The 24,985-nt window shown below is 44.0% G+C and overlaps 1 protein-coding gene across 1 annotated transcript in view; it reads right to left on the reverse strand.

Annotated features, from left to right (window-relative positions):
• The window catches only part of itgbl1 (integrin, beta-like 1), a 139,105-nt gene that overhangs the window by 81,765 nt on the left and 32,355 nt on the right, over nucleotides 1-24,985 (reverse strand). The window contains exon 7 of the mRNA XM_071341953.1: nucleotides 21,494-21,640. Coding sequence (XP_071198054.1) covers nucleotides 21,494-21,640 — 147 coding nt within the window. The remainder of the gene's footprint in view (nucleotides 1-21,493; nucleotides 21,641-24,985) is intronic.

The raw sequence follows: 24,985 nt of genomic DNA on the forward strand, positions 1-24,985 counted from the left end.
GGGCTCTGGCTGGGCCACTCAATGGAAGCGCACAATTGTAGAATCTATTTTCTATGCGAACGTTCTAAATGTCAACAAAAAAAATCACTGGACAAGTTTATGGAAACGTAGCTACTGCCTCTATTTCTTGTCCATAAAGGTGAAATATAGTTCCATATTTCCATTGATTCTGTTTGCTCAACTTTTTGGTCAAAGTGTTACCTGAACCTAACATTTTTTGTCAGTCCAAACTGAACTCCAACATTAGAAAAGAAATGCTAAAATTCAGTCAACTTAAAATGTGTTTGCTCAAATTGTATCTTATGTTCATTTAACTAGAAATGATTACCTAAAAAGGCTGTAGAACTAGTTACACACAGCGCTTTTAACAAACAATGTTTTCATCTTATACATTTGATACATGTACACGATTACATGGTGCATGTTCATTTACACAGTCAATATTATTCAACATGTCCTCACTTGGGATTTGAACTCACAACCTCTTGGTTCACAGCATTCCAATCTTCCTGCTGTCTGTACCAATAACTAATTTCCATGTATTGCTACACTTTGCACTTCACAGTACATCTCAGCTCTGTTAACAATACACTCAAGAAAAACTATAGTGATTAAGGGGTAACATTAAAACAGAGTAATATGCCCCAACAACATTAGACAAAAATTGCTTATATAACTAAATCAAATCAATGATGAGAGAACAGTATGATTACCTGATAATTTACACAGACATGGAGGCATAGATTGAAGGTCGACATGCCATGAACCAAGTGGTTGTGAGTTCAAATCCCAAGTGAGAACATGTTTGAATAATAGTTACTGTATTAACGAACATGCACAATGTAATCATGTACAGTCCATTTGGAAGGTATTCAGACCCCTTGACTTTTTCCACATTTTGTTACGTTATAGCCTTATTCTAAAATGTTTAAAATGGTTTTTCCCCCTCATTAATCTACACACAATACCCCATATTGACAAAGTAAAAAATGTTTTTTTTAAAGAAACTGAAATATCACATTTACATGCGTATTCAGACCCTTTACTCTGTACTTTACAATTACAGCCTCGAGTCTTCTTGGGTATGACACTACAAGCTTGCCACACCTGTATTTGGGAAGTTTCTCCCATTCTTCTCTGAAGACCCTCTCAAGCTCTGTCCAGTTCGATGGGGAGCGTCGCTGAACAGCTATTTTCAGATCTCTCCAGAGATGTTCAAGTCCGGGATCTGCCTGGGCCACTCAAGGACATTCAGAGACTTTTCCCGAAGCCACTCCTTCGTTCTCTTGGCTGTGTGCTTAGGGTTGTTGTCCTGTTGGAAGGTGAATATTCACCCCAGTCGGAGGTCCTGAGCGCTCTGGAGCAGGTTTTTATCAAGGATTTGTACTTTGATTTCGCTTGATCCTGACTAGTCTCCCCGTCCCTGCCACTGAAAAACATGTTTTCACTTCGTCATTATGGGGTATTGTGTGTAGATTTATGAGGAAATATTGAATTTAATCCAAAGCTGTAACGTAACAAAATGTGGAAAAAGTCAAGGAGTCTGAATATATTCAGATCGCACTGAATGTCAACCTGTGTCAAATACGTAAGTTGAAAACATTGTATGTTGAAAGCACTGTGAGTGTGTGTTTGTGTAACCAGTTGCACAGCCTTTTTTAGCTCAAATAATAATTTATAGTTGAATTACCATATTACTTACATTTTTGCCAAAGTTTCCTCAAGTAGGAGGTACGTTTGGACCAACTAATTCCTTTTGGTTATGGTAACACTTGGATCAAAAAAAAGTCTGTGGAACCAGTTACTTAAACTTCTTTGGGAACGACGTCCCATCAACGGGACAGTTGTAATGCAGTGCCTTGTGTCACAATCGCAGATTTTAGAGAAACAATAAATGTCGGTACATATGAGTGTCTTATATCAGCTGAAAGCTTAAATTCTTGTTAATATAATTGCACTGTCCAATTTACAGGAGCTATTGCTGAGAAAAATGCCATGCTATTGTTTTTAGGAGAGCTCCTAACAACAAAACACTTTTTTCACCGTGATAGGTTTGATAAATTCCCCTTTGAAGGTGATATGTGTCCCAGAGATGACATGAAGTGTCGTTTTGTTAGATTATATCCTTTGTCAATTTAGCATGCAAGATCGATTTTTTTTATTTCCACTCGTTCAATTTGCAAAGAAAGGAATCTGTGAAAATCAGGTTCGTATGTATTCTTCAGATCTTAGAACGTAACTAGACTTCACTATACCATTAGGGGTGTAGTATATCCTATAGGAAACCATGTTTGGTCAGAGAGCGACGCCTTCATGGCACGCCTATGACGCAGGCAGTCTTCACTTGAACGACTCTAACTTTGTCAAATAAGCACCAATCGGGGTCAAACAAAGCTAGCTAGATAGCCAATGAGCTGGGCTTTACGGGAGTAAAGGAAACCCTGTATCTGTCGTAAAATGTAGCTACTAACCTTGTGCGACAGCATGACTTTTCCTTTTGGACAAAAATTAGATTTATGAAGTTAATGAAGTTATGAAGTTATGAGAACTGATTGTTTTGCAAATGTTGAACTTCTAATATGTCTACTAATACTGCCTGTCAGCACTCATTTTGTATAGCTTCACGGTTCAATTTGATAGTTTTGTTCAGTGTTCATTCTAAAAATAAAGAAGAATGTCGCATACCACACTGCGCCTTGGTCTCCTCCCTACGATGGCCGTGACACTAATTCTGCATTACACAGGACTCGAAACAAGATAATAGTTAGTGCTCTGTCAGGCAAGGTGTTGCACAACTCTTGATTATGTGGTGTTATAACACACCATGGTCTTGTTTCAGAACACCTTAGGATAAATGTTTCAGTAGAGTTGATATCTGCGCCCCCGCAGAAATCGAATTAGCATAATAATAACAAATCCCCAGCAAAATCCATTGGTTTAAGGCCTCTCTGCGGTGGAAGTTGACAGAGCTATACCGGTATTTGTCAGACCAGGAGACATCCCAACGGGTTGGGCTACAGACTAATATGACCCCTCTATAGAAAGATGTGACTCTCACCAGCTTCATTAATAAGTGCATCGACAACATCATCCCCACAGTGACCGGACGTACATATCCTAACCAGAAGCTATGGCTTGCAGGCAACATTCGCACTGAGCTAGAGCTGCCACTTTCAAGGAGAGGGACACTAAACCCAGACACTTATAAAAATCCCGCTACGCCCTCCGACGAACCATCAAACAGGCAAAGCACCAATACAGGACTAAGATCAAATCCTACTACACCAGCTCTGACTCTCGTCGGATGTGGCAGGGCTTGCAAACTATCACGGATTACAAAAGGAAACCCACCCGCAAGCTGCCCAGTGACGCGAGCCTACCAGACGAGCTAAATGCCTTATGCTCACTTCGAGGCAAGTAACACTGAACCATGCGTGAGAGCACCAGCTGTTCCGGACGACTGTGTGATCTAGCTCTCTGTGGCCGATGTGAGTAAGACCTTTAAACAGGTTAACATTCACAAGGCTGCAGGGCCAGATGAATTACCAGGAAGCGTACTCAGAGCATGCGCTGACCAGCTGGCTAGTGTCTTCACTGGCATTTTCAACCTCCCTCTGCTCCAGTTTGTAATACTTAAAAGTTTCAAGCAGACCACTATCGTCCCTGTGCCCAAGAGCGCCAACGTAACCTCTGAATGACTATTGCACCGTACCACTCACATCTGTAGCCATGAAATGCATTGAAAGGCTGGTCATGTCTCACATCAACACCATAATTTCAGACACCCTGGCCCCACTCCAATTTGCATACTGCCCCAACAGATCCACAGATGAAACAATCTCTATTGCACTCCACACTGACTTTTGCCAAATGGACAAAGTGAAAAAAGATGTTCATTGATTACATCACAAAGCTAAGGACCCTGGGTCTGAACACCTCCCTCTGCAACTGGATCTTGGACTTCCTGACGGGTCACCCCCAGGTGGTGAGGGTAGGCAACGACAAATGCGCCACATTGACCGTCAACACAGAGACCCCTCAGGGATGTGTGTTAAGTCCCCTCCTGTAATCCCTGTTCACCCACGACTGTGGCCGCACTGACAACGATGAGACCGCCCATAGGGAGGAGGTCACAAACCTGTCAGTGTGGTGCCAGACAACATTCTCTCTCTCAACGTCAGCAAGACAAAGGAGCTAATCATGGACTACAGGAAACGGAGGACTGATCATGCCCTCATTCACATCGACGGGACTGTAGTGGAGTGGGTCAAGAGCTTCAAGTTCCTCTGTGTCCACTTCACTAAGGATCTATCATAGTCCAAACACAACAACACAGTCATGACGAGGGTAAGACAATGCCTCTTCCCCCTCAGGAAGCTGAAAAGATTTGGCATGGGCCCTCAGATCCTCAAAAGGTTCTATGGCTGCACCATTGAGAGCATCTTGACTGGCTACATCACTGCCTGGTATGGCAACTTGTTGGCATCCAACCACAAGGCACTACAGAGGGTAGTACGGATGACCCAGTACATCACTGGGGCTGAGTTCCCTGCCATCCTGCACCTCTATACCAGGTGGTGTTAGAGGAAAGCCCTAAAACTGTGTTCTCTGCTACCACACGGCAAGCGGTACTGATGCACCAAGTCTGAAACCAACAGGACCCTGTACAGCTTCTACCCCCAAGCCATAAGACTGCTAAAGTGTTAGTCCGGGTAGCTATTTTGTTAACTATTTAACTATCTGCACTGACCCTTTTTACACTAACTTCTTTTGACTCATCACATACGCTGCTGCTAGTGTTTAATATCTGTCACTTTATTCCTAGCTATATGTACATATCTACCTCAATTTCCTCATAACCCTGCACTTCGACTCGGTACTGGTACCCCTTGTATATAGCCAAGTATTTACTCATTTTGTATATATTATTACTTTTTATTATGACATGTTTTTATTATTTCTATATTTTCTTTCTCTTTGCATTTTTGGGAAGGGCCCGTAAGTAAATATTTCACTGTCCACACCTGTTGTTTACAAAGCATGTGATGAATAATATTTTATTTGATAAAAGTATACACCGAGTGTGCAAAAAATCAGGAACACCTCTTTGCATGACATAGATTGAAATAGACTGACCAGGTGAATCCAGGTGAAATCTATGATCCATTATTGGTATCAATTGTTAAATCCACTTCAATCAGTGTAGATGAAGGGGAGGAGACAGGTTAAAGAAGGATAGTTAATCCTTGGTGACAATTGAGACATGGATTGTGTGTCTGTGCCATTCAGAGGTTGAATGGGCAAGACAAAATATGTATGTGCCTTTGAATGGGGTATGGTAGTAGGTGCCAGGCGCACCGGTTTGAGTGTGTCGAGAATGCAAAACTGCTGGATTTTACACACTCAACAGTTTCCTGTGTGTATCACAAATGGTCCACCACTCAAAGACAACTTGACACAACTGTGTCAAGCATTGGAGTCAACATGGGCCAACATCCTTGTGGAACGCTTTCAACACCATGTAGGGTAAAAATAAATACAAATACTTTCCTGAACTTTCTTATATCTCTTAGATATAGAACCAACACTTCAAAACATACTTCCTGTTGATTTATTTTTTGACTATCTGTTTTGCCGCGTGTTATTTAATGCGTTTCTATGGGCTAATAGCCAACTAGCTCTCATCAGCTCTTGTCAGAATTAGACATTCATCCAAATTTTGAAGTTCTTCCAAATGTCAAATTTCGAAGTGTTTAAGGTTAAGTTTAGGCATTAACTCAGAATTTTTAAGGTTAGGCTTGAACTCCGAATAGTTAAGGTAAGGGTTAAGGTTTGGGATAGGCTTAAAAAATAACAAAAATAACTTTCCATTGCTGGATTTGAACATCCAAGCTTTGGCACCAAAGGCAGATGCTTACGCCCATCCGCCATTTCCATCCACAATTCCCTAGCGAACCGAAACCTTCTTGAAGGTAACAGCGGTCACTGTTGCCTCTATACTGACTTGTATCAAGGGTGACCTGGCTGCTATTAGCAGTAAGGCCAAATTCAGTGTTTCATCAAATATTAGTATATATTTTTTTATACTTACAGGTCCTAAAATTCAAAATAAAATAGCTAAATGATCCTTGGTATGACCATCTTAAAACAAGTCCATAGGTTAGCTTAGTATAAACCCATCCCTGGACCCTATGACAAATCTGTCCCAAAACCCTTTACAACATTGTGTTTAAATACTCCAGAAAATATCAGTTTTCGTCTCCTTTAATGTGATGGCGGCTCAGTTACCACTAGTTTTTGTGTTACAAAGCACTTCATTTTAACAGTGCAGGGACTGATTTAGACCTGGAACACCAGGCGTGTGCAATTAATTATCAGCTAGAACAGAAAACCAGCAGTACTCCGGACCTAATAGGCTAAGATTTGAATACCCCCTGCTCTAGAACAATGAGAGAAAGATGTTATTCTAGAACATTGAAAGGAAGGTGAGACTGTCAAGAGATATTATTCTAGAAAATAATCTAGAACATGGAGAGGAGATTCTAGAGCGTTCTCGGTGCCGTGTTCTGGAACATTGTAGAAATGATTGCAAATTTGCTACCATTGTTATGCATATGACTTGTTCATACATTACTGATCAATGCATTGAGTTGTACAGCTGACTAGGTATCCCCCTTTCCCTTTCCTTTCATCACACCAGGCTGGGAGGTGAACTTGGTGTCTTTTTCTCTGCCTGGGTGGGTGGATCCATCCCCCTCTGTGATTACTACAGCAAAACTATTAATCAGGGAGCATTCATGACTTGCCGTTTTAACAGGAAACATACGTAATTAGAAAGCATCAATGGACTAATCAGCCAGTATAGACACACATATAGATACTTCCCTCTAATGCTTTTTAGAGATCATTCGTTCCGTTCCCAGTTCATACCTGTTTTCCTTAGCACAGTATTGTTCTCACAGACCTTTTTTGGACTGCAAGGCCAAAACATGTCCTCGTGAAACACTAAAAGAGCACAGCATCTCATCTTTAATGTCATGCAACATTTGCAATGACTGCAGATTTATATATAGCATATGTCTGCCCGTCACATCTGCAAAGCTGTACTAGGTTCTCTTTCAAGTATGAAATGTGAACGTTTGCTTGCAAGTGTTCCGTTTCAATATTTGAGAGAGGATATGCATACAGTTTATCAACTACATACTTCAGAGGGCACATAAAGGAATCAGCGGAAAAATGATCGAAGCAGGTGTTTCCTTGAGGAAATACCGCAGTAAAAATTATGTAATATCTGCAAGCATTTGACTCCTGCCTTTCAGGAAGAAACTCAGACGCTGCTGTTTCCACTCAAGTCCTGGACTGTACCAGCTGGACTCATACGTGTCTCCCTGAGCCTTTCTTTCTTTCCCTCTCCCTCTTGTTTCTCTCTCTGTTTCTCTTTTCCAACCATTCCCCTTCTCCCCTCTTATCTATCATGTCTCCATACCTCCCTTTCGTTCCCATCATTCCCTTTCTCTCGTTCTCCGGGCCTTTACAGACTGATCTACAGTAATGTGTTGTACAGTATAACCAATCCGCTTCTCCCAACCACAGGACTAAGACAGAAATGGGTTGTGTGCAGCATCTATCCTTTTACCAAATGAAAGAGTACACATGCACATGCCTGCTAATGTATGCACACACACAAACGCACACATACAACACTGCCAATTAAAGGAGTGAAATACTGAGGAATATATAGGGACGTTGTGTAATTGTGCCTACTATCTGAGCTACTGGCTGTGTCCAAAATCTGGCTTTCCTATTACTTATTTGAAGTTCATACTGTGTACTAATCGTACTACGTACTATTTAGCAGGTACTGTTTAGTAAAAAGTTAGCCGCGGTCTAAACATATTACTTTTGGTGCTTTCAAGACAACTGGGAACGAGCTCAGACAAAAAAGGAAAAATCGTGACGTCGGGTGATCTTAAGGTCGGAGAAGTCGGACCTCTGGGATGACGCCCGGGTTCCTGACGCAATTCCGAGTTGGATGACCGTTCAAAATGATTATTTCCAGTCGGAGCACGTTCCCTGTTGTCTTGAGCACACCATCAGTTACGGCTTCACATATGAACCGGAAAGGATCGTCTGTAGCCCCATCCAGTGACCTTTCACTACTAGAGTGTTGTTGTTTTGGGTTAAAGTCAGCTAAGTAGCTAGTATTTGGAATGACGTATTTGGAGTAAACTTGAGTTCCCATAGGCCTACTCATGTATCAATTAAAGAGTCTCCTGAAGCTGGAAAGGAATGGGAGATGCGTTAAAGAAATGCAGTGCTGAGGCAGAGGACTCGTAATGAGGATGACTGGTTACTACTCTGAACTATGTGTGGTGAGCTTTCTGGCGCCCAGAGCTGCAGAGGCATCACCCAAGTGGGTGCCAAACATTGTGAAGGTGGAAACAAGACTCAGGCTGGTTCCTAGGTTAGCCCTCTACAAGATCGTCACCAGACTCTCTCTTCATCAATCATCTTCCTGACCACCGTCCTCTGATCAAGCCATGAACTGTTCCTCTCCATCTTTGGAGGATGCAAAGACTTGGCCTTTATTGGTTGACCTTTCCAACTATAGCTAGGCTACTCATTATGTTGTATTGCTTGTTTGTTTTTTGCTTTAAATGCGCTTTGAGATCGTTATGAAAAGCACTATAGAAATGTAATACATTATTATTATTGATGGTCAGTTTTGTTTAGTAGATGGTTTATTAGAGTAAAATGGTCATAAGGCGTGCCTCCCTGGCACTCCACATCTGGACCCTTCTGGGAGGGAGAGGAGCCCACAGCTGCACCTTGGATGAGGAGATGATAATCGGGGGGTGATGGAGAGGTAGCCCCCAAGCGCCTCATTCATCACCGCATACCACTTCCAGGATGCGACTGTGGCCGCCCCTCCCTCCGTGCTGACTACGGTGGGGGGAGATTTCAATTCCTGAAAAATATGGAAAAGGATAGCTTTCAGCATCAAACGTAATTATTAAAAGGAATTATGCAAATTGCTTGCAAGGCAACTTTTTCCTCCAAACATAACGATGGTCATTATGGCCAAACAGTTCTATTTTTGTTTCATCAGACCAGAGGACATTTCTCCAAAAAGTAGGATCTTTGTCCCCATGTGCAGTTGCAAACCGTAGTCTACATGCCTTTTCAACACAGGTATAAGGCCCTCTCTAGCCCTCCTTTCAGCAAATCTGACCACAACTCCATTTTGCTTCTCCCGGCCTACAAACAAAGTCTCAAGAGGGAATTTACGCTCCAAGACTGTTTTGATCAGGTGGACTGGAATATGTTCCGGGTTGCCTCTAGGGGTTTACATCAATGAATTTGCTGACTCAGTCACCGGAATCATCAAAAGGTTAATAGATGATGTGATACCAAGTATCATTCAAAACTTACCCAAATCAAAATGATGGCATCAGTGTAGGGAAACTACAGTTCCCATAGGAACTGCCCGTCTGTCCCGAGCATTCAAAGCCACCCGTCTGTACTGAGCCTGCAAAGCCGCCCGTCAAAGCCTCAGGACTACCTGGCCTGATGACTCCTGGCTGTCCCCAGTCCACCTGGTCATGCTGCTGCTCCAGTTTCAACTGTTCTGCCTGTGTCTAGGGAACCCTGACCTGTTCACCGGACATGCTACCTTGTCCCGGACCTGCTGTTTTCATTTCTTTCTCTCTCTCTTTACCGCACCTGCTGTCTCAACCTCTGAATGCTCGGCTATGAAAAGCCAGCTGACATTTACTTCTGAGGTACTGACCTGTTGCACCCGCTACAACCACTATGATTATTATTTGACCCTGCTGGTCATCTATGAACATCTTTTAAAAAATCTGGCCTTAAATGACCATTTACTCTTATAATCTCCACGCGTCTGTCACGTTCCTGACCTGTTTTCTCTTATTTTTGTATGTGTTTAGTTGGTCAGGGCGTGAGTTGGGGTGGGCATTCTATGTTTTGTGTTTCTATGTTGGGGTTAATGGTTTGCCTGATATGGTTCTCAATTAGAGGCAGGTGTTTGACGTTTCCTCTGATTGAGAACCATATTAAGGTAGGTTGTTTCACATTGTTTGTTGTGGGTGGTTGTCTCCTGTGTCTGTGTTTGTAGCGCCACACGGGACTGTTTCGGTTTGTTTGTAGTCTGTACCTGTTCGTGCGTTCTTCGTGTATATGTAAGTTCTTATGTTCAGGTCGGTCTGCGTCGTTTGTTGTTTTGTAGTTTGTTAAAGTGTTTTCGTGTTTTTTCGTCTTTACTTTAATAAATTCATTATGTCTACATTTCACGCTGCGCTTTGGTCCAATCCCTACTCCTCCTCTTCAGACGAAGAGGAGGAAAGCACCCGTTACAGAACCACCCACCAAACCCGGACCAAGCAGCGTGAGTACGAGCAGTGGCCCACTACACAGGGATCCTGGACATGGGAGGAAATACTGGAGGGAAAAGGACACTGGGCTCACATTGGGGAATATCGCCGCGCTCGTGAGGAGCTGGAGGCAGCGAAAGCCCAAGATCGGTGGTATGAGGAGGCAGCACGGAGGCGTGGCTGGAAGCCCGTGAAGAAACCCCAAAAATGTATTGGGTATATCCGGTATATCCGGCGCCACCTTCCCGCCCCAGTCCAGTACCACCAGTGCCTACACCACGCACCAGACTTCCAGTGCGTCTCCAGAGCCATGTTCCTCCTCCACGCACTAGCCCTATGGTGCGTGTCTCCAGCCCGGTACCACCAGTCCCGGCACCACGCACCAAGCCTCCAGAGCTCCTCCAGAGCCCTGTACGCACTGTTCCTTCTCCCCGCACTCGCCCTGAGGTGCGTGTCTCCAGTCCGGTACCACCAGTTCCGGCACCACGCACCAGGCCTATGGTGCGCATTGAGAGTCCAGTGTGCCCTGTTGCTGCTCCCCGCACTAGCCTGAAGGTGCGTGTCCTTAGCCCGGTACCTCCAGTTCCGGCACCACGCACCAGGCTTAATGTGCGCCTCAGCCGGCCAGAGCTGCCCGTCTGTCCCGAGCATTCAAAGCCACCCGTCTGTACTGAGCCTGCAAAGCCGCCCGTCTCTACTGAGCCTTCAGAGCCGCCCGCCAGACCGGAGCCGCTAGAGCCGTCCGCTAGACAGGAGCCGCTAGAGCCTTCCGCCAGACAGGATCAACCAGAGCCGTCCGCCAGACAGGATCAGCCAGAGCCTTCCGCCAGACAGGATCAGCCAGAGCCTTCCGCCAGACAGGATCAGCCAGAGCCTTCCGCCAGACAGGATCAGCCAGAGCCTTCCGCCAGACAGGATCAGCCAGAGCCTTCCGCCAGACAGGATCAGCCAGAGCCTTCCGCCAGACAGGATCAGCCAGAGCCTTCCGCCAGACAGGATCAGCCAGAGCCTTCCGCCAGACAGGATCAGCCAGAGCCTTCCGCCAGACAGGATCAGCCAGAGCCGTCCGCCAGCCATGACCAGCCAGAGCCGTCAGCCAGCCATGACCAGCCAGAGCCGTCAGCCAGCCAGGATCCGCCAGAGCCGTCAGCCAGCCAGGATCCGCCAGAGCCGTCAGCCAGCCAGGATCCGCCAGAGCCAGCCAGCCAGGATCCGCCAGAGCCAGCCAGCCAGGATCCGCCAGCCAGCCAGGATCCGTCCCTCATTCCGGTGTTGCCCCTCATTCCGGAGATGCCCCTTAGTCCGGTGCTGGCCGTTAATCTAGTGGGGTTAATTTGGAGGGTGGCCATTTTGAGGAGGCTACAAGAGCGGGGATTGACTATGGTGGGGTGGGGACCACGCCCAGAGCCTGAGCCGCCACCGTGGACAGATGCCCACCCAGACCCTCCCCTAGACTTTTGGTGGTGCGCCCGGAGTTCGCACCTTGAGGGGGGGGGTTATGTCACGTTCCTGACCTGTTTTCTCTTGTTTTTGTATGTGTTTAGTTGGTCAGGGCGTGAGTTGGGGTGGGCATTCTATGTTTTGTGTTTCTATGTTGGGGTTAATGGTTTGCCTGATATGGTTCTCAATTAGAGGCAGGTGTTTGACGTTTCCTCTGATTGAGAACCATATTAAGGTAGGTTGTTTCACATTGTTTGTTGTGGGTGGTTGTCTCCTGTGTCTGTGTTTGTAGCGCCACACGGGACTGTTTCGGTTTGTTTGTAGTCTGTACCTGTTCGTGCGTTCTTCGTGTATATGTAAGTTCTTATGTTCAGGTCGGTCTGCGTCGTTTGTTGTTTTGTAGTTTGTTAAAGTGTTTTTGTGTTTTTTCGTCTTTACTTTAATAAATTCATTATGTCTACATTTCACACTGCGCTTTGGTCCAATCCCTACTCCTCCTCTTCAGACGAAGAGGAGGAAAGCACCCGTTACACCGTCACAGCCAGAAAAGGACTGGCCACCCCTCAGAGCCCGGTTCCTCTCTAGGTTACTTCCTAAGTTCCTGCCTTTCTAGGGAGTTTTTCCTAGCCACCGTGCTTCTACATCTGCTTTGCTTGCTGTTTGGGGTTTTAGGCTGGGTTTCTGTATAGCACTTTGTAAAAAGGGCTTTATAAATCAATTTGATTGAAACAGCACAAATACGACCTACTCAGATCATTCAAGATGGCGAAACACAGGTGGAGGAGCAATTTAGCGGGTCGGACACGAGGCGTATGTGGCAGGGGCTCCTAATGATCACGGAAAGCCAGTCACGTTGCAGACACCAACACCGCCCTACCGGAAGACCTAAACACCTTTCTCTCACGCTTCGAGCACAACGACGACTCTGAGCTGCCGACGAGAGCCCCTGAGGACAACGAGGGCTATGTACTTACGGTCTCCACAAAGGATGTACAGTATATGTCATTCAAATGTGTTAACCCTCGCAAACAGCATCCCTAGCCGTGCCCTCGGAGCATGTGCAGACCAGCTTGCAGTTGTGTTTTCAGATATCTTTAATCTCTCTTTAGCTTAGACCATTATCTCCACCTGCTTCAAGATATCCACTATCATCCCAGTGCCCAAGAAAGGGAAAGTTACTGAACTGAATGATTACTGACCCGTAGCACTCACCTCTGTCACCACGAAGTTTTTCAAGATGCTAGGTCAAAGACCACATCGCCTCCTCCCTCCCTGACACACTCGACCCTCTCCAATTCTCCTACCGCCCTGACAGATCCACTGACGATGCAATCGTCATTGAATTGCACACTGCCCTCACCCATCTGGACAAAAGGAATGCACATGTGAGGTTGCTGTTCACCGACTACAGCTCGGCATCAATACCATAGTGTCCTCTAAGCTCACCACAAAGCTCCCCTGTTCCCTTCCTGCCCCTTACCCTGCCCCCACACCAAAGGATATTTACCATTGTTACAGTGTTAATATACAGTATTTTTGCATATTCATTTAAATATATATTTGTTTATAGTCCTTATTATTAAATGTGTTTTTATTTCACTTGGACCTTTATTTCACTTTAGCCCCGTGTGGCTCAGTAGTTAGAGCGTGACACTTGCAATGCCAGGATTGTGTGTTTGTATCCCATGGAGGACCAGTGTGGAAAAAAGTATACAAATGTACGCACTCACTACTGTTAAGTCGCTCTGGATAAGAGCATCTGCTAAACTACTAAAATGTACCTGCGTGCTTGGAGCTGAAGATTTGCACTGTGCCCTGTAATTTACTTTCACTATTCAACATCTAATCTAAAAAAAGAAAATGCTTGTATGGTTAGGAGGTGTCTGTCAATCTCTTCTAAGCAAATAGGCTTAAAGTGTGGGTCAGAATTAGCTGTCTAGCTTTATACATTAACTCATTCAAAAACGCATAGCTGCTGTTATTCTGATCTAGTCATGTGTATTGCACCAGTTTCAGACCTAAATCCTGGTTGAAATATGTAAACATTGAGTCATAGGAGTCTATACCAGCGGGAGACTTTGTTTTCTTTGTTCTTTCAAAATTGGATTCAACTAGCGCAATAGAGAAGGAGTTGAGAGTGGACTTGTTTGGTGCCGGCACTCCACCACTAATTAGACATTGTGTCATTTGATCTGGCAGAATCACTATGGCGTTAGTATTGTAATTCCCCCGACGGCGAGCCAGGGGAAAGCTGGGTCACATTTAGCAGGGCACAACAGAGTGCGATGTTTAACTGAACGGAAATGGTGCTGTTCTGAATGACCAATTGAAGAACGTTGTGATCATGGTGGGCGATTGCACGTGGTGTGCTGCTGCACTCATTTTGCTATTTCAAACGGTCACCCCGCCACACCCACCAGACAGAAGCAAACATACCTTGAAGACTATTGAGGAATGGTGTGCACCATTGTGGGGAAACGTGACGTTCAGGTCGAACTATCAAAAACCTTAACAAAATGTTGAATCAGCTGAATGGACCCCGTAGTGTCATTTCAGGTGCTGGGTTACACAGCAGAGGCAGGGCCAACCATGGGGCCTTAGAGACCCAACCCGGACCAGCCCGGCAACACCCACAAACACCAGTCTGTTCAGTTTGTTTATTTGGTCACTGTTGCCAGGGCCCAAATAAACAAAGGCAAGCAATCCCCCACAGACGCCATCTCCTCTGAGTGACACAAAAATCAATGGCTTACATTAACCCATGTTAAATATAGGGAGCTTTGAGACCATGCGGGTTATGTTTCTCTTAATGAAGATAACCGCCAGCGACATAATCAGGAAACTCTCCACTGTTTAACAGTTCAATTCAATAAGGGCAACCTGAATTACTTTCATGTTACAGTGCCATGTGCTACGTTAGTTATTTCTCTGACACCCGTCATTGCCTAGATGGTAAAATGTGGGAACAATGTCAGCATCCTTCAGGGATTTAAAGACAAGGTCACGCCAAAAGGAAGAACAATGCAATATGGCAGGTCACATTGAAAAGTGCCCTACACATCGAATCAACGTTTATTTGTCACGTGCACCGAATACAACATACAAAATGCTTACTTACTAACCAAGAGTGCAAAAAATATATTAGGTGAACAATAGAAATTAAACAACAGTAAAAAGACAGGCTATACACAGTAGCGAGGCTATAAAAGTAGCAAGGCTACATACAGACACCGGTTAGTCAGGCTGATTGAGGTAGTATGTACATGTAGATTTGGTTAAAGTGACTATGCATATATGATGAACAGAGAGTAGCAGTAGTGTAAAAGAGGGGTTGGCGGGTGGTGGGTGGGACACACTGCAGATAGCCCGGTTAGCCAATGTGCGGGAGCACTGGTTGGTCGGCCCAATTGAGGTAGTATGTACATGAATGTATAGTTAAAGTGACTATGCATATATATGATAAACAGAGAGTAGCAGCAGCGTTAAAAGAGGGGTTGGGGGGGGGCACACAATGCAAATAGTCCGGGTAGCCATTTGATTACCTGTTCAGGAGTCTTATGGCTTGGGGGTAAAAACTGTTGAGAAGCCTGTTTGTCCTAGACTTGGCACTCCGGTACCGCTTGCCATGCGGTAGTAGAGAGAACAGTCTATGACTGGGGTGGCTGGGGTCTCTGACAATTTTTAGGGCCTTCCTCTGACACCGCCTGGTGTAGAGGTCCTGGATGGCAGGCAACTTAACCCTAGTGATGTACTGGGCCGTACGCACTACTCTCTGTAGTGCCTTGCGGTCAGAGGCCGAGCAATTGCCGTACCAGGCAGTGATGTGACCAGTCAGGATGCTCTCGATGTTACAGCTGTAGAACCTTTTGAGGATCTCAGGACCCATGCCAAATCTTTTTAGTTTCCTGAGGGGGAATAGGCTTTGTTGTGCCCTCTTCACGACTGTCTTGGTGTGTTTGGACCATTCTAGTTTGTTGTTGATGTGGACACCAATGAACTTGAAGCTCTCAACCTGCTCCACTACAGCCCCGTCGATGAGAATGGGGGCGTGCTCGGTCCTCCTTTTCCTATAGTCCACAATAATCTCCTTAGTCTTGGTTGCGTTGAGGGATAGGTTGTTATTCTGGCACCACCTGGCAAGGTCTCTGACCTCCTCCCTATAGGCTGTCTCGTCGTTGTCGGTGATCAGGCCTACCACTGTTGTGTCGTCTGAAAACTTAATGATGGTGTTGGAGTCGTGCCTGGCCATGCAGTCATGGGTGAACAGGGAGTACAGGAGGGGACTGAGCACGCACCCCTGCGGAGCTCCAGTGTTGAGGATTAGCATTGCAGATGTGTTGCTACCTACCCTCACCACCTGGGGGCGGCCCGTCAGGAAGTCCAAGATCCAGTTGCAGAGGGAGGTGTTTAGTCCCAGGATCCTTAGCTTAGTGATGAGCTTTGAGGGTGCTATGGTGTTGAACGCTGAGCTGTAGTCAATGAATAGCATTCTCACATAAGTGTTCCTTTTGTCCAGGTAGGAAAGGGCAGTGTGGAGTGCAATAGAGATTGCATCATCTGTGGATCTGTTTGGGTGGTATGCAAATTGGAGTGGGTCTAGGGTTTCTGGGATAATGGTGTTGTTCAGCACATGCCCGAGCACACATCTTGGTAATCAGTCTGGCCCCGCAGCCTTGTGTATGTTGACCTGTTTAAAGGTCTTACTCACGTCGGCTACGGAGAGCGTGATCACACGAGAAGATCAATTCTAAACGATGAGTAATCGTACTGTGCGTTTGTGAACCATGCACAGTTTACAGGACTCCGGATAATAAGTGCTATCCTGAAGAAATGAACTACAATCCGGCATCGGGAACTGCCTCTATGAACGGTGGCCAAAATGTGACAGGCAGCATTGTTCCCAATTGTTGGCCAATTGCTCTGAATGTAAGTCCGTGTGTGCAGCAGTTTTATGTAGTTGATATGGAGTCACTAGCTAGTTAGGGGCGGCGCGCTTGTTGTTAACAGTGCTAGTTACTAGCTCTAGTTAGAAGCGCTCTAGTTAGCGTCTATCGTGCAAGTGCTCTTTCAAGGTCCATGGCTTTTGTGGTGTTGTTGTGTAGAAGGTCCCCGGTGAGGGAAAAGGTCACCCAGTGAGAGACAAGGACAGGACCTAACATGTTACAGTGTCACTACGTGACTCTGATCCAAGTTGCTGGGGGTTGCTGCAGAGAAGGGGAGGACGTCAAATGGGGGTAAGTGTACCCGGTGTGGAATTACTAGCTAGTTAGTGCGTTGGTTGCAACCAAGTCACTGGTTGCGACCAAGTGACATCCCTCCCTTTGAGAAGTCATGGCTTTTGAGGAGCGATACAACGCCGCTTCGTGAGTGTGAAGTGTTCAAGTCAAATGTTATTTGTACACATATACCGAATACAACAGGTGTAGACCAACCGTGAAATGCTTACTTAAGGGGATTGTATTCGGCACATGTGACAAATAACATTTGATGTGATTTGATTCCAGTGAGGGACAGGGATGGGGATCTACTGTGTTACATACAAATCTCAACCTGAACACAGTGGACTTCCTTTGTGGTGAACCTGGCCAACCCCTTCTATAAGATGCTCACACATGTTTTTATACTGTTACTCAAACTTCCTTCCTCGCTACAGCCTAGTCTTTGATCATGACCCAAGATGGACAGGTGGGTTTATGTGAATAGAGCAATGACAGTTTATAAAATGGGTTTTCTTTTTACAATGCAGTTGGATCACCCTGACTGACCACCTTGATGGGCCAGGTGGGGGAATTTAACACGGCCAGTTAAATCAACGTCTGCTTGAAAATCACAGACCACAGTGTCCCAGAAAGATCTACTGGAAATGCCAGTGTCAGCGAAATGCATGTTTCCTGTAACATACATACAGTACATTACGTACATCAGACGCCCATACAACACAATACAACGTACTGTGCATACAACACCAACACAACGCATGCCCATACAAATCACATACAATGTAAAGGCGTTACCGTGAATTTGACAGTAGCTTACTGTAATATGAATACGGCATCAAAGCAGGTACTGTGTAACGACACACAGTACAATACTGTAAAATTGACTGTATTACGCTGTAAAAAGTAAATGCTACTGTAATCGGAATGAATCAATGGATGAACAAATGAAATTAGTTGACGGAGGGGTTTGTATTTCATAGTATTTTACTATAATTACAAGGGATTGGTGCAAGCAGCATGGCTGATAGGTAAAGTGTTTACAAACATTACAGCATATTAATGAATATTTGGTGTTTTATACCACTTGCACTTCTGGAGGCCTTAACAAGCACTGGTTGAAAAGGGTTCATATCAGGAGATTATACAGAATACAGACCATTTCCAATGCGTATTTAGAGTTTGTGGATATGCACCATATCCTGACAAATTCTGAATCCAGATGTATCTTTTAGACATCTATGATATTGGGATTACTCACTTTATCTTGACAAATACTGACTGTATACATCGCATATCTGTGTTTTCTCAAGATATTAAGCTATTTTGATTCCAGATATGCTTCACTTGGCTGAGGTCTATATCCAGATCTTGATACGCTTTTTGATGTGCTGAAAATAAGGACGATTTCTGATGCATTTCTGAGTTTTCAGCACATGCTCAATATTTGGTCAAATATTAAATCAGTATTTTTTTTTCATGCACAAATCATTTTGGGATTCCCTCCGGATATCACACATTGAATGGCTGGATATTGGTTCATTAGATATCCTGAGATAGGCCTATTTCGACATCTTGTTTTCTCTATATGATGACAAGTACTGACAGTGGGCCTACATATTGATATGCTGAATAAGGACTTCTGATGCTCATTCGAGTTTTGAGGACATGTTCAATAAGTTGACAAATATGAAATCTATTTTTTTTTTTAAGAACTTGCTCGAATGTTTTTATTCCCTCTGCATGAAGACACGTGCAAACAGCACGCTGAAAGCACTGTAACTGGTAGCATAGCAGAACAAATCACGTATTTTCTGCTGTGGAGTTCCATTTTTTAAAATTTGAGCGCCACAAATGAGTGCGTAAACGGTGTATTAAATTAAAAAAGATATTTAAAAAAAAAAAGATATATATATATATATTTGAAGTCGGAAGTTTACATACGCCAAAGCCAAATTAAATGTAAACTCATACGGTAGCAGGGAGATTTCTGAGGTCCAGATTGGATGTAGAAACTGTCCCATTATGGAGAATATCCTAGCTCCGTATCTGAAATGAAGGACATGCATATCTGGAGCATGTCTGCATCCTACATTTAACAAAATGTCAGATATCCGGAAATATATAGATAAATATATCCCTTAATAATGACCCTTTTCGCCCAGTGAAATTCTTCCAAACTGGCAGCGGCTACAGTGTAAAACAGACCGAAAGGACATGGCAAAAAGCTAAAACGGTTAAGGTTTAATACTTCCTGCCACTCTAATCTGTCCCCTATACATTTTGAATTGATGGGGCACTATAACCATATAGGAGTTCAATTGGTACAGCATTCTCACTAATGGGTGCAAGAAATATACTGTCACACCTCAAAATATGTTAATATGTGAATTAGCCAGAAACAACAATACCATGCACCCACTAGCGGTCAAAAGGTATTTGGCGCACAAAAGATACGGTACTGTATTATACAGGGTGGAATTACAGTACCATTCAAAATACAGCAATTATTTCCCCGACCACCAGATTTTCCCACAATGCACCATAATTTACAGTATGCTGCAGTAAAATGTTTCAGAGTATTTTACTGTTGATAATACAAATAATGACCATATAATTTACAGTTTTCCATTACAGTGTGGGCTACTGTACAAGGCATTTTCTACGCACAAACAATTACCATGATGCAAATACAACATCCCCACCAATGTTTGGATCTCATTAGATCTGTTTGGTATCGAAGCGCATCGTATTAGTCCATTTAAAACCCACTGCTATCAGCAATATTGGACATTGGTTTCCTTTACTATTTCAGTGAGAGTCGGGTATAAGAATCACACAAAGGATAAGGAGGTCCCAAGAAAACATGCTTCCTCAGTCCAGAGGGACAGTTAATGAGGCATATAGTGCAGTGTAATAAATCTAGACACATCGACCCAGGCCAATGCTATTGAGAGCAGCCCCTACCCTGACTCACAATGTAGCTGGCCAGCCATGCTCATTAGACACACACACACACGCACACGCACACACACCAAGGGCGGTGGGTGCTGTTTAAGATGAGGGAGGATGATTTTTTTTCTTCTAATGAACATAGCCTTATTTCTATTACAGCATATAGGATGACTGTTATTCATATTCCATTCAACCAGCTCACTGTAACATCGATAGGCTTAGGCTACTACTACATGATACAATTTTCTCTATACCCATCATGATGTTGCTACAATCTAGCCTACAAATTAAGTTTACAACGTAGGTGCACAGGTCGAGAGAAACGTTTTAGTAATCAAGGTGACAGACACATGCAATACTGCATTGCATTAGCTATCTTCTTTTGCTATCTAAGTGAAAGTGAAAGTTTAAAAAAAAAATACAACCAAATATAGCTAGCTCTCTCTGTCTCTCTCTCTTGCTTCTCCTTCATTTTGGAAGATATTTTTTGTACAAAACGGTTCAACTATTGTCTTTCTCTCTCAGTCAACTACTCACCACATGTTATGCACTGCAGTGCTAGCTAGATGTAGCTTATGCTTTCAGTACTAGATTCATTCACTGATCCTTTGATTGGATGGACAACATTTCAGTTCATGCTGCAAGAGCTCTGATAGGTTGGAGGATGTCCTCTGGAAGCTGTCATAAGTACTGTGTACGTCTATGGAAGGGGGTGAGAAACATGAGCCTCCTAGGTTTCGTATTGAAGTCAAAGTACCCAGAGGAGGAGAGAAGCTAGCTGTCCTTCGGCTACACCATGGTGCTGCCCTACAGTGTGCTGCTGAGGCTACACCATGGTGCTGCCCTACAGTGTGCTGCTGAGGCTACACCATGGTGCTGCCCTACAGTGTGCTGCTGAGGCTACACCATGGTGCTGCCCTACAGTGTGCTGCTGAGGCTACGATAGACCTTCATTGTAAAACAGTTTGTTTTCATCGATTATTTGGTGACGTGAATATATTTAGTGTAGTTTTATTTAAAAGGATACCTTTTTAATGTTTCACTTTTTCTTTTTATGAAATTTACTGAGGAGGGTAGTCCTCCTCCTCTGAGGTGCCTCCACTGACACACACACACGCACGCGCACGTGCACACACACGTGCACACACACACACACACACACACACACACACACACACACACACACACACACACACACACACACACACACACACACACACACACACACACACACACAGCTTTGCATTAGCCAGTAAACTGAAAGGGAGACGCTTGGCATCCCCTCAGTTCTGCTGAGATCCCAACACTAGGCTCAAAGGGATTCCATATGGACCGGTGTATAGTTGGACTGGTTTGCTCAGTTAGTTCAAGTATTGTGCACCATCATTTGAAACCACCAACACAATTTCTTAAAAAACATATTGAAACCACGGTGACGAGAAATGATTGGAAGTATACGTTACTGTGCTGTACTGTAGTTTTCTGTACCTCGTCCGAAGCAGGGCATGTTAGACGTTCCCTTGCACTTCTTCAGGCTGCTCTCCAGAGACAAGGAGCAGGACAGAGGGTGCTCGCATTTCTTCCCCATCCAGCCTTCCTTACAGTCACACCTTCCACAGTTACACTGGCCATGTCCTGGGGGGAGAGGAGGGAGAGTTTAAAGATGAAGGGGTTGGGGAGGAGAAAGGGAAAATAGTGGAAAGATGAGGTAGAAAAAAGAGTGTGAGTAGATGGGGTGATTTAAGGTTGGGGGAAAGGGATGGAAGGAAGAAGAGAGGGACAGAGAAAGAAGGGAGCGAGTGGGAGAGGGATGGAGGAAAAGGGACTGGAAAGGATGAGGGAGAATTTAATGTTGTGAGGGAGAGGTTTACTGTGTTTTGACAAACAAAACACCATAAACATAAAAAGCTGTTCCAATGCAAAGATATTTTTTTGAAACAAATCATAGGAATATACTTCATCATCACCAATAGAAGGTGCAGTGAGAGCATCCATTACGTTTGCCAAATAAGTTACTAAAACCTCCTTCCTCAAAAAATATATTTGGAAAGTTACATATGAAACAGCATACCTTTTTCTGGCTATAAAGTTTTACTGTTGTATTAGAACCAGATGGAAGAGTGTTTTTGGTGTTGGCCCTGTGTCTGTGATCTCAGGGTAGTCCTGAAAAACAGAACTGGGTGGAGTGTTTTTTTCCCTCAAACTGTATTATTCCACCCAACGCCCAATTTCTAAAGCTGAATCAGCTGGACTTTAACCAAGAACAGAATGTATCCGGTTTCTAAAGTTCATGTAACCCTCACAAAGATCTTTGGGTTACTCTGACAAAGATTGTGTAATATAATGGTCTGTTTTGTGTCCATGTTGTTAGTTGATGTTACATTTTGTTCATAATCACCTTTCAATAACCTTACATACCTAACATTGCTATGATTCTATTGTTTGCAATTCTCTTCTCCCCTGTGTTTTCAAATTCAATCAAATCAAATTGTATTTGTCACATGCGCCAAATACAACAGGTGTAGACCTTACAGTGAAATGCTTAGTTACAAGCTCTTAACCAACAATGCAGTTTTAAGAAAATACCTTCAAAAAGTAAGAGATAAGAATAACAAATAATTAAGGAGCAGCAGTAAATAACAATAGCGGGGCTATATACAGGGGGTACCGGTACAGAGTCAATGTGCGGGGCACCGGTGTCGAAGTAATTGGGGTTACATGTACATGTAGGTAAAGTTATTAAAGTGACTATGCATAGATAATAACAGAGAGTAGCAGCAGCGTAGTAGGGGGGGAGGGGGGTGGATGCAAATAGTCTGGGTAGCCATTTGATTAGATGTTCAGGAGTCTTATCGCTTGGGAGTAGACGCTATTTATAAGCCTCTTGGACCCAGACTTGGCGCTCCGGTACCGCTTGCCGTGCGGTAGCAGAGAGAACAATCTAAGACTAGGGTGGCTGGAGTCTTTGACAATTTTTAGGGCCTTCCTCTGACACTGCCTGGTATAGAGGTCCTGGATGGCAGGCAGCTTAGCCCCAGTGATTTGTTATTTTATTTTTTATTTATACAGGTTTTTTCTCATTGAGATAACATCTCTTTTCCAGGATAGACCTGGTCCAATAGCAGCAGAGGGAACAATGTTTCAGACAAAACAACAATACACTAACACAACATTAAACAAAACTAAAAACACACATACAGTACAACAAAAACATTGTACATTAAAAACACAAACGTCTTGACTAAAAACAGCTGGCCGAAAAACAATTACACTCTTCCATGATATATACATCGATCAAGTGTTTAAACTCCACCAACGAAACTAGATCATCACATTTTAAAATGTTCATGACAGAATTCCAGGACCACGGAGCTAAGTAACTAAAACTACTTCTACCATGTCCTGTTCTAATTTTTGGTACTGTTAGAAGCAAATCAGAATGGGACTGTAATTTATATTTATTTACTGACCTGACTAAAAAAGAACAGAGATAAAATGGCATCTTACCCAATATGGCCTTATAAATCAGTGTATACCAGTGTTTAAGCCTACGCAAGGTCAATGACGACCAGCCAACAGCGCTGTAGAGATCACAATGATGTGTTAGACGTTTCTGATTTGAAATGAACCTGAGGGCTGCATGATACACTGAATCAAGTGCTCTCAGGGTAGTGGCTGAGGCCTGCATATATATAACATCACTAAAATCTAAAACCGACAGTAATGTACATCGTACCAGCTCCTTCCTGGCCTCAAAAGAAAAACAAGCCTTATGCCTGTAATAAAATCCTATTTTCACCTTGAGCTTCCTTATCAAGTTCTCTACATGCACAGTGAAGCTCAGCTTATCATCAACACACACACCCAAATATTTGTACACTTTAACTTGCTCTGTAGTATGTCCAGCCAACGTAGCAATGACATGATTTGTAACATGCCTGGCATTTGAAAATACCATGCATTTTGTTTTACCCGAATTTAGAACCAGCTTTAAATCATACATATTCTGTTGTATGATGTTAAATGCTCTTCGGGCATTTTCAAAAGCTAAAGATAAACCCCTACCACTTGAATAAAGAACAGTATCATCTGCATAAAAATGAACATCTGCTGTTTCAATAAGATCCCCAATGTTGTTGATATACAAAATGAACAACAGTGGGCCCAAAATAGAACCTTGCGGAACACCTGAGCACACCTCTATGGACTCAGATTTACAACCATCCGCCATTACACATTGTGTAGGATTTGATAGGTAATTTATAAACCAATCTAGAGCATGACCAGTAATGTACTGGGCCATACACACTACACTCTGTAGTGCCTTGTGGTCAGAGGGCCCGAGCAGTTGCCATACCAGGCAGTGATGCAACCCGTCAGGATGCTCTTGATGGTCCAGCTGTAAAACCCTTTGAGGATCTGAGGACCCATGCCAAATCTTTTCAGACTCCTGAGGGGGAATAGGTTTTGTTGTACCCTCTTCATGACTGTCTTGGTGTGTTTGTACCATGATAGTTGGTTGGTGATGTGGACACCAAGGAACTTGAAGTTCTCAACCTGCTCCACTACAGCCCCGTCGATGAGAACGGGGGCGTGCTCGGTCCTCCTTTTCCTGTAGTCCACAATCATCTTCTTTGTCTTGATCACGTTGAGGGAGTTGTCATCCTTGCACCACACAGTCAGGTCTCTAACCTCCTCCCTATAGGCTGTCTCATCGATGTCGGTGATCAGGCCTACCACCGTTGTGTCATCGGCAAACTTAATGATGGTGTTGGAGTCGTGCCTGGCCATGCAGTCATGAGTGAACAAGGAGTACAGGAGGGGACTGATTGAGTGTCTGATGCTTTACTTGCCTGTCATTTCTCGTGGAAAGATTCTCGTGGACAGATCAAACGTAAAAAATCTGTCAAGGCTAATGTCAAATTGCGATTACGAGCAGCAGTTGTTCCTGGTTTTCGTCGTTGATTATTTGGATGAATC

This window comes from Salvelinus alpinus, chromosome 14 (genome assembly GCF_045679555.1).
Source record: "Salvelinus alpinus chromosome 14, SLU_Salpinus.1, whole genome shotgun sequence".
Lineage (NCBI taxonomy): Eukaryota > Metazoa > Chordata > Actinopteri > Salmoniformes > Salmonidae > Salvelinus > Salvelinus alpinus.